This window comes from Malania oleifera, chromosome 6, assembly GCF_029873635.1.
Source record: "Malania oleifera isolate guangnan ecotype guangnan chromosome 6, ASM2987363v1, whole genome shotgun sequence".
In the NCBI taxonomy this organism is placed as follows: Eukaryota; Viridiplantae; Streptophyta; class Magnoliopsida; order Santalales; family Ximeniaceae; genus Malania; species Malania oleifera.
Window position 1 is genome coordinate 74796063 of NC_080422.1, and position 11434 is coordinate 74807496.

The window sequence follows — 11434 nt, forward strand, 5'->3', positions numbered from 1 at the left end:
ATGCATTTAAGGGAGTATAAGTTTGAAACTTACTAGTGTGCCCTATAGCTCGAGAGCTGGCTTGCAACGTGCTGTTCTCCTGTCTCTTCCTAGTTCTGGAAGATTCACCACCTCTCTGTTACCCTTCCTTTTTAACTCGATCCGATTTCCTCTTGTATCCATCCTCTCCTCCAGGTTGACATTCTTCTGTGCTCTGGCCATCAATTCTCCCATATCGGCTGGTGGCTTCTTCCCCAAGGAGTATAGGAAATTCCCGGCTAAAGGGTCGTAGTCAGGGCTGCCAACGCCACTCCAACGTCCAGGTTATGGATCTCCACAGTCACGGTGACGAAGTGGTGTATGAACTTTTTCAACGCCTCCCATTCTCCTTGGACCAAGTTCATTAGATGAGCTGAAGTTTTGACGATTCTTTGACTGCTGATGAAATGACTAGTAAACTGTTGCTAGAGAAGGAGCCAATCGATCCAGGTCGTAGGGTTCGATACCAATCCCTAGTACTACCTTTAAGGGTTGCTGCAAATACTCAACACATAATGGCATCAGGTGCGCCCTGTAATTGTATCAACACCTTGAAAGTGTCCAAATGTATATATATATATATATATATATATATATATATATATATATATATATATATATATATATCATGTTTCGTATACATATGCATGTGTGCATCTCAATAATGAAACAAAAGGTAAAGAGATATTGCATATCTCACCTATATCAGTTCTAAAGGGGTTTTATCTAATAAATCTCCTCCTTTGGAGGTCTTATTAAACATTTCTAAATCGTACTTGATTTTACATTCTCTATTTAAATTTTAATATTTATTAGATTGTTTACGAGTTAATTAAGGACCATCTTATTCAATTTGAATTAATTCATAATTAATTAGATATCGTTTATAAAAACAGGTATGAAGGGGGTGCCAATACCTTCCCCTCACATAACTGCACTCTCAATCCCAACTTTGGTAAAAGTAGGCCAAGAATACTAGTTCCTTGACCTTAGAATTAGTCTAGAGACCAATCAGTGAGTAGTAATTAGGTGAACTAATTGCACCTAGGAAAATAATAGATTAATGGAGACTCAATCGAACCAACAATATTATTATCACCTCTTGCCATTTCAGACTCTTCTCTAAGACATTACGACACTATCTTTTTGTATTCTTTATTTTTTTTAATTATATTTTTAGATTTTTTTAGATTGAAAGATTAAAAATGAACATTTTGTTAGAATTTGTGTATTCCCAAGAGGGAAGGTGAATTGGAATTTTTAAACTTTTCTCCCAAGTAAAACTAGATGTTAGCAGGATATTACAACCTAGGGTCTTTCTAAGCAATCTCTAATGCGCTGATAAATATAATATACAAGAATTTAAATTATGCGCATCATTCACACCAAAACATATATGTGTGGTAAATATAAAGTGTGGAAATATAAATAAACACATGATATTGTTAACTTGATTGGTCACACCCAGTTTTGATTATGACAAATACTCTTGGTACTAATGGTTGTACTGAGAATTGTATGCAGGATCACCTTGTGCGCGCTTCGGGACTAAAAGACTTATTATGATGGCGTGTGGTGTTCGTGCCGATGAATGAAGAATCTCTTGCTGCATTTGTATTTATTTTTTAGTTTCTTCATCCTGGGATGTAATTTTATTATGGACTGTACACTCATATGGCTTGTAATAATTTGCATCATGCATGATAGGTAGGTATGCTCGAATTGACCTTAGATTGACCATAGGACCTCCAAATAACATGAAAAACTTTTTTCATAAAATGCCTAACTTATACAAAGGTTTTTAAATGGTTTTAAATTTAAAAGAAGGCAAAAACTAAAATTTTCAAAGGGGTCGGTCAACCGGCCAGTCGATCGAATGTTAGAAATGAACAATTTTCTTACTTAATTGGATGTCATATCAAATCATGTTCAAAATGAAAATTGTGGCATTTTACCATAGCTTGAATTTGAGACCAAGAACGTCCAAATTGGAGTTACACAGAAAAAGTTATGGCTAAAACACTGAAACATGTCCGTAAGAGAAAAACTCCCTTCATGTTTCTTTTGTCTCATTGATGGACATTTTTCTCAAGCCAAAAGTCATTTTCTTAAAATGTGTTCAACATAAAAGTTGTGTAATTTTCTCTTACCTTTCTATTGGTATCAAGAACGTCTAATTTAGAGTTGTAAAGGAAAAGTTATGGTTGAAACACTGAACAGTGTCTGTGTAGAAAAGTAGAGGCCGGTCGACCGAGCCTTCACTACGGTCGACCGAAACTCGTTGATTTCAGCCTCGGTCAACCAAACCTTCACTACGGTCGACCGAAACTCCTTTTGGTCAACATTTTTGACCACCCGATCGACCGAAACATGTAGTTCAAGAAGCCCTGATCGACCGAAACCTCCCTGGGTCAAAGATTGACCACTCGGTCGACCGAATCTTGTAGTTCAAAAGGTCCTGGTCGACCGAAACCCTCCTGGGTCAACATTTGACCATCTAGTCGACCGAGATCTTTTGTACTACAACTACCTGGTCGACCGAAGGGTTCTTGGGAGAATTCCCAACTGTCTGGTCGACCGAATCAAGCAGTTCAAAATGCCCTGGTCGACCGAAACTCAGAAAATTGGGAAATCGCCCTCTCCTGGTCGACCAAGACCTCAGTTCAAAAGTCCCCTGATTGACCGAACCATTTAAGACTTGGTCGACCGAAACATTTTTGGTCCACCAGACCTCTCGGGTTGCCCTGATTTTTAGCGCGGATAAACATATTTTAAACAAGGTTAATTATTTTAAAATGATTTAAAACTTTGTTAATAATGCCCAATAGTTCCCCAACGGTCAAAAATACCTCCTTGCCTATATATACCCATTCATTTATCATTATTAGCAAGGATTAGCAAACTTGATTAGGGCAAAACTCTCTCAACTCTTAAAACCCTATATTAGCCAAAAACTTCTTGCAAACACTGACATACTCTTCAATCTTTATTTCTCTAAGCATTGTGAGTATTTCTATAAGGTTATAGTGCGTAATCTTTCTAGCTAATACTCTCTTTTGGTATAAAGTTTGATTGATTTTATTTGAGAGTATAGCCTAAAGTTCTTCCACGGATTTCATTTAATAAATCTTGTGTGGGAAGACTTTAAGGGTTGTGGTTCTTGCATTGTTGTTGCAAGATACCTAAACCTAAATTTTGTGTGCAAAAATCCTTTTGTGAAAAGCTAATCTTTCAAATAACTCCATTGTGCTTTAGACATTGAAATATCGTATTGAGTTTGTTTGATCTATCTTGCTTAGCATATTTGAAACCCTGATCTGATTTTGTGATATTCGAATATTGAGTTTCAAATCTTTCTTAGATACACACTCTAAATCTTGATTAATTATCATACTTAATTGAGTGTTTAGCACACATTAGAGCACTGAGCATATCTACATATCATTCGTGCTTGCTTTATTGATTGAGTTGTATTGGTGCACACATCTGCTTTTCTAGAAGCATATTTACGTGTACAAATTTTATACACATTTGTTGTATTTCCAGGCACGGACCTGAAGAGGGAGACTAGCCCTGGAATAGTCCCGGATTGGCTTAGACCCGGTTAGGAAAGCTAGGTGTGTCGTCCTGTTAAGGTGTGTAGGTTGAGGTCAGCCCCGCTAATTGACCTGGTTAAGGTTGAGGTCAGCCCTGTGTTAATTTGACCTGGTTATAAACGGTGTCGCTCCACCCTTAAGTGAGCTATTAGTGGAATCCTCCTGCTTGCGAGCTAGAGGCGGGGACGTAGGCACAGTTGGCCGAACCCCGATAACATATCGTGCGTGTTCTTTACATTTCCGCAATTTACTTACTGCATGTGTATGTTATATTGTAAATGATTAGATTTACATTTGCATAAACAGACCTTAGGTTAAGTAATACTACTTATCTGGTTTAACCTAGGTGATAATTTTTAAATACCCAATTCACCCCCCCTCTTGGGATTGCACCAAAGCTAACAGATATGTTATCGGAATTCGGCCAACTGTGCCTACGTCCCTGCCTCTAGCTCGCAAGCTCAAGGATTCCACTAAAGGTTCACTTAAGAGTGGAGCGACATCGATTACAACCAGGTCAATTAGCATAGGGCTGACCTCAACCTTTACAACCAGGTCAATTGAAGGGGCTGACCTCAACCAACACGCCTTACCAGGATGACACACCTAGCTTTCCTAACCTGGTCTAAGGCAATTCGGGACTATTTCAAAGGGTTAGTCTCCCTCTTCAGGCCCATGCCTAGAAATACAACAATATTGAAATACATTCATATGGTACAGTGATAGTGCTTTCGTGTAAAGCAAATATGTACCCAATTACGTGCAATCACATACACCACAAATGATATAATATGTAAGCTCAGTGTGATCTAATATTTCAACTCTCAAATAGATTTACCATCGGTGTAATCAGTGCGTGAGAGTGCAATCACTACAATCTTTGTATCACAAGATGTATTCAATCTAAGTGCTCAAACAAAGACATTAACCAAACACTATATATGTATATATTTCAATCAACAGATTTTCTCAATAGTATGATGCTCAAGTAATGTATATGTTTGGTTTGCAAAAGATATATAATCTTTGTATTCAACAAATTATATATTAGTCAATGAATATTGCAACAAAGATCAATATCACGTAAACAAACATCTTTTCAAAATTATATCAAAATAAATCACACAAGATATTTGGAAATGTTTTGAAGAGATTTTGCAATCCAAAAATAAATACAAACTTCACAAAATATTGCAATGAATGTGCAATACTCGGAAGTTTAATATAAGTCTTCTTAGGAGAGACTCATTAACAAAGTCCCCTAAGAAAACTTAGGTTTGGCTCTCAAGAAAATTGAATCAATCAAACAGAGCAAGCAGAGCAAACCTATAGAACAACCATACTTAAACACACTTACAAAGAAATTTGTGTAGTAAGATCAGGTAAGAATAAGTGTAGGAGGCTCAAAAATGAGTATTATAAGTTTTTGGATTTTCAAAAAATTTTCCCTAATTAAATATGCTAATCCCTTGCTAATAATCCCAAATGAAGCGGTATATATAAACACCCCATGAATTATGACCGTTGGGGATAAGACTGGTATTATTAGAAAAGTTTAATGGCGTTTTAATTTATTTAACCCTGTTTAAAATATTTTAACCACTGTAAAAAATCAGGGCAACCCGAGAGGTTCAATCGACCAGAAAACATTTCGGTCGATTGAAGTTCATATGGTTCAATTGACCGGGCCATTTTTGAATTGTTCAGTCAGTCGACCAGGGGAAGGTGAATTTTTTCAATTTTCGTGGTTCGATCGACCAGAGGAAAATGAATTGAGCCTCTCGGTTGACCAGACCGTTGGGATTTCTCCCGAGGACCCTTGGTCGACCAGGTAGTTGGTATGCAATTTTGGTTCGGTCGACCAAATAGTCAAATGTTTGACTCCTAGGAGGTTCGGTCGATCGGGTATTTTTGAACTAACCTGATTCGGTAGACCGGGGTAGAATGAACTGCTTAGGTCGATCGATCAAAGGTGCACAAACTATGCATTTCGGTCATGTTTTGATTCACAAACATCCTATTCAAGTGCCTATCACAAATAAATGCACGGGTGAGTGTCCTAGGATCATTTCTGAGTCCTTTTGAAGACACCGAAAAAATCTGGTGTCGGTCGACCGAAGGGTAACCCCTAAAGTTTTTCTAAGGTTATTTTAGTTATACTTGGTTTGAGCTTACGTATTATACCATGCATGTGATGTGTGTGTGCTTATTACAAACTAAAGACCCTAATTACTATTATAGACCAACTACATGAATGAATTATATATACAACACAAAGTAGTTAGGTTTTCAATCTTCACTTGCTCTATGTGCGTCTTGATCTTGACAATTTTGGTTCCTACACATAATCTCAAACACCCATTAGATATAAAATGAGTATTTGTCATAATCAAAACCGGGTGTGACCTATAAGGTCATCACATTTATTTAATCAATTTTTAATTTATTTTAATTTTAAAAAATAGTAAATAAATAGACGGTTAGTTTTTAGTTTTAAATTTTTACATAAGGTTTTCAGTTTTTATTTGCATAATTTTTTATAGTTATATCAAATGATTATCATAAGTTGTTTCTTTACTATACAGAATGAAAAATAAAATATAAAAATAAAAATAATACCAAACAAGTGTTTAGTTTGTATGTCAATTTTGTTTAGTTTATTTTTAATATCCTTTTAGTCCATATAAAGATTGAAAGGAGTAATTTATAATATTATATAGCTGTTTTAGTAGTAATAATTCCTTTTTAGTTGTTAATGCTCATAATTAATGAGGAATTATTATTGCATTAACTAAAAAGTTGGTCAAATGATGAGACAAAATGTATTATACAGTAATTTTAAATGTTACAATTAATTTTAAGGTGAGATTTAGTCCGCAGCTTACATTTAAATCAAAATAAAAAGGAAATGATAAAATTTTCTCTTCTTTTCAATTTAACAAGCAATTAAAATTAGAATTATACAATAGTGTAATTTAATATAAAATTATATCGTTTCATATTAAAATTTATGTGTGATCTTCCTTTATTATTATTATTTATTTATTGATAATTTTTATGCATGGTCCCACTACATAAGCAGGACCAACATAAAATTTATGTACTTATATGTTGTAGTATATGGATTCATATTGAGTGGAATATGTGCATACAGAAAGTAGGCATTAGCTTTTTGGACTTGTAACTTATTTTTTTATTAGCTGGGACAATTAGTGGGTTGGTAGTTGCCCCGTAGTAAGGTACAGAGGTATTTGAAAAATTTTTCTAATACCTCTGTACAGTTATGGTTAATATAAATACATATGATGTAATCCTACTTTGAAATTGTAAAATCTAACCACCTCTCGCTCATGTAGATATAGGCATATTATCAAATCACGTCAAATCTCTATATTTTTGTCATTTTATCTCTATATTTTTTCACACTATCCATCATAATTGTCGCACATTTCACAAAACTATTTAAGTTACTTTTGTTTATTTCTATTGTTATGCAATAGATTTTGAACTCATAATTTTTACCCACTTTTTTTCTATTTTTATTTATGTAAAAGTTACACTTTTACTTTGATGCTTCAAAAAAGTATACCTCAGGCTCTGCCACTACTCTCACATGCGTCCTTAGTAGTTGAGTAATAATTGGGGTTATAGTAATGTTGAAAATGTAAAATTATGTCATTGCCCAATAAGTAATTGACAATCATTTTCATTTGAAATTTCATGCTTGAGTATCCCCAATGCTGCAAAGGGAATTTACTCGTTGTATCTACTCTACTTTCGAAAATTTCAAATTTATTTTTATAACTACTAATAATTATTTTAAAATACTCTGTTAGCTACTTACAATTATTCAAAAACATCTATATTAAATTTATCCCTATATCTGCTCATATTTATCCCAAAATATTCTTATAAATATCAACAATTATTTTAAAATACCTTTATACTATTTAATTATTTGCTATTTTTATTTATAATTTTTTAAAAAATTTTAAAAATGGAGAATCGCAAAGCAAAAGCAAAGAGTGTGTGCCTATGACTAGTTTCAATACTTCAACTAATAAATTTTTGGGCAAACGATGCTAATATCTTCTAAGATTTGGCAGAAAAGCATTCACCTCCAATGAAATTTTAAAAAATTTTAAAAATCTCCATTGAGATTTGTGGAAAAAAAAAAAAAACACAAACATCTCCTAAAAAGGCTTGTATTTTTGCAAATTATAAAGAGATGGTTGTGTCTTTTTGGCAAATGTCCGAAAAAGTATGTGTCATTTTTAAAATCTCAGAAAAAGCAAATGAAAATTTTAAAATTTTAGTGGAGGTCTATATCTTTTGACCAAATCTTATAAGATGTCAATGTCTTTTGTACTAACTTTTTATTATAGAAAATAAATAACATTTAAAGCAAATCATAAACATTGGACAACTAGAGGCTAGATAATTATTTATTACATGATTAGCAACAAATGCTAGATATTATATTTTAAATAGGATAGTAAACCTTAAATAACAGCCTATAAAAAATTTTGTAATAATGACACTTAACTAACCCTCATTGGAAAATGACATCCAACTAAGAAAGTTATAAAATATGGGCATAAATAAATAAATTCTTAAATTGGAAACAACTAGGTATGCGCAATTATGCATGACAGCCCACTGCAACATAACAAATAAGGTTAAACTTAAACTTGGCCAAACTGTGAGTGTATTACTTTTAAAATATTCAAGTTAAAATTAATAAAAGTTGCTCTTACTAACTTTTTAATATTGTGTTTAGAGTATAAATTTTAGATTTTGAATTTGAATTTGAGCAGATTTGGATAAACTTTAATATAATTTTATATTACATTTTATACAAATTCAAAGCCAACGTTTTTTTGAAACATAGAAGGAGTAAACTTTTATTATTTTATTTTTAACTTGTTGAAAAAATTTAAAAATAAAAATTTATTTACACTTTTGATGAGTTACTCTTGAATTAATTGAAAATCAATATTGACCAAGTATTCAGTTAGAAATTAATCTACTTTAGAAACATAAGTTTGAGTAGAATATTTTATAAAATTATACTAAATTTCTTTTAAATTTTCACAAGTACAAATATAAAACTCCAAATCAGTGTTGCCAAATGCTACACAAACTATATTTGTTTTTAACAAAAAAAAATATATAGTAAGATAAAAAGGATCATTAAGAAGTTTTAAATAAGGGTATTTTAGTCATTTAAGTAAACAAAACCATGATCACTAGGCATCATAAATCGACAGGTCGCTTTCCGCGGCCACTACATGGGCCCCAAGTTCCAGTGGGCTTGGCCCGCGGTTTGGCTCCCTCAATCATTGTTCCCCAGCCTTTTCAACGACGCCCCGCCACGTGGCGGAAATCGGACGGCCCGATGCTCCAGGAATCTTTCGTGCGTCAGACCGCGGGCCCATCCTTGTCAGATCCCTCTCAATTGGGTCCCAATCATTGGTGATGGACGCTTTGATTATTGTCCACTGACGAGTGACAGTGGGCCCCACGTTTACACAAATAAAATGAAAATTACTTAGGGGAATCCACTTTAATAATTACATAATTCCATGAAATTTTAGGCCCCCTTTTATGCAATCATTTCAACACCACACCCACATAGGTCCAAACCAAAACCAATGGGCTTAGCCCACCCTCCCTCCCTCCCCCCACCTTATATTCATATCATTATCATCCTCCTTGCTACCCAGATCATTTCTCCATCTCCCAATTCAATTTCCTCACACCACCTTGACTCCCATTTTTGGTCCTTGGGTGCACAGATTTTTTTTGCAGCCATGTTGGGGAAGAGATCCCGGCCGGTGATCGGGAAGATCACCGGACTGATACCCGGCAACCGCCCCGCGCCTCCCGACTCCGCCACGAGCCCGAAAAGCCCGTTGGAGTTGAAGAGCGTGTCCCCCAGGGGGTCAAAGAATTACGAGGTGGGTGCGGTAGGATTGGGCATTGTGGCAGCCCTTGAGAAAAGCGAGGAGGACCGGGCGAGGTTCGCAGTTTGTAGCCTGAGTTTGTCCCGGTCCGATCCTATTCCGGTGAATTTTCCTAGCAAGAATTGCGGGAGGGGTAGGAGGGAGTGTGATGGGTGGGAGATGGAGAGTTGGGAAAATTATACGTACGTGACTTGTCGGAATGGACCAAACAAGTCAATTACAAGGGTGTACTGTGACGGAGGGGTGTATGCACAAGGTGGTGCAAGCGTTTGTGGCCGGAGATGTAAGGACCTCGGCGACTTTGATGAATCTCCGGCGGCGGCAGGCTTCGCCGGCGGCAATGGCCCAGCGTACCCAACTTCCGATTTTCTCAGTTCTTGTCACTGGTGCCGGAAAAAACTCCACGGCAGAGACATATACATGTACAGGTGAAATACTCTTCCTTCATTTAATTTCTTCACGCTTTTTTTTCATGGTCTCGATTGATTTAAATTGCACTGATTGATGAACCTGACAGATGGATCCAATTAATGCTCTAATTCTCTGTAAAACCACATAAACATCCAACCGAGGGAAGCAGCGCATGATAAAATTAGCTAAATTAACTTTATGGACTCTTTGATTGGTGCATAAACAAAATAAAGTAAAATAAGATACAAAAGAACCTGAAAAAATCAGTATAATGGGATTGGGTGGTGTTCGTATAAGTTCTTGGAAACATTCTGAGGTAATCTAGAATGCACGGCTGACACTCATTTTTGTTATGGTGCAATTATAATGACCCAACAAGAATAACATTAATTAATTATATATTGTATTTGGTATGTTAAAATAGAATGGAGTTGAATCTATTTGACTTTCTCATCTTGTCCATTTGTTTTTTTTAATTTCATTCCAATTTATTTTTACAGTAACTGTGACTCTACAAGAATTTGTTTAATTATGAAAAAAGAGTTTTTATTTTCTATTTTTATTTCTTCAATAATTACTTAAAAAAACTAAAATAGAAAAATAAAAGATATTTTTCACACCTAAAAAGATCTTAAAATTTTAAATACTACTATACAAGCATAGTCATTTGTCACCATTTAATCCTCTTTAAAATTTGAAAGCAATTGAGCATATTACGCACGAAGAACACAAACGCATGAGAAAATAAATTTTGGTAGCATTCAAAAAGAAGAAAAAGGAAAAAAAAAAAAAAAAAACTTTGTTATGATTTCTTGATTGGGACTTCTGAAACGAAAGTACTCAAAAATTGATATACGATATAATTCAGCTAATCTAAATTAACCATTATTCTTGGAGGAAGAAATTATTTTTTGACTATTACAAAATACCCTTACTGGAGTAGAATATATAAATGCTGAAACCATTTTCATGACATCACTATTTTCCCAAACCCATTCACAATCCTGAACCATTAGATTGGTAGGTGAAAGATTGATCGGGACACAACATGCAATTCTCACCAACCAAACAACCATATTTTCTATGTGAGAAATTAAGCATCCACCATATCCATTTAAAATTGATACAAATTTTTCTTCTCGCTTATATATATATATATATATATATATATTAATTTGGGCATGAAATTAATTATTCATGCACGTGTGCGCGCAGGGGAGAGAAAGGGTTTTGCAGCACAGAGTGTCGATGCAAGCAGATGGTAATTGATGAACGCAAAGAGCAGTGCAGATCTGAAGCTTCGAGGCATAACACTGCTGCTACTACTAATGCAGCAGCAGATAGAGATAGCGTCTCAACCTCTCCTTGCAATGCCACTGGCCAGATCTTTTCCACCGGAATTCTAGCCATTTAGTCTCAATGAATTGGCTTTATGAAAATTAA

At 34.8% G+C, this 11434-nt stretch overlaps 1 protein-coding gene across 1 annotated transcript; it reads left to right on the top strand.

The window, feature by feature from the left end:
• The first annotated feature begins 9216 nt into the window (after positions 1 to 9216).
• On the top strand, positions 9217 to 11434 carry LOC131157376 (FCS-Like Zinc finger 13-like). Its single transcript, XM_058111473.1, has 2 exons — positions 9217 to 10008; positions 11207 to 11434. Exons 1-2 carry the CDS (start codon positions 9269 to 9271, stop codon positions 11403 to 11405), a joined length of 939 nt encoding a protein of 312 aa, XP_057967456.1. The 5' UTR covers positions 9217 to 9268; the 3' UTR covers positions 11406 to 11434.

What these genes read in the sequence shown, in the direction of transcription:
- LOC131157376 (XM_058111473.1), top strand. Translation starts at nt 9,269, where the DNA reads ATGGGCTTAGCCCACCCTCCCTCCCTCCCCCCACCTTATATTCATATC. An exon ending in AGAGACATATACATGTACAG is followed by an intron (nt 10,009 to 11,206) that starts GTGAAATACTCT and finishes GTGTGCGCGCAG; the next exon opens with GGGAGAGAAAGGGTTTTGCA.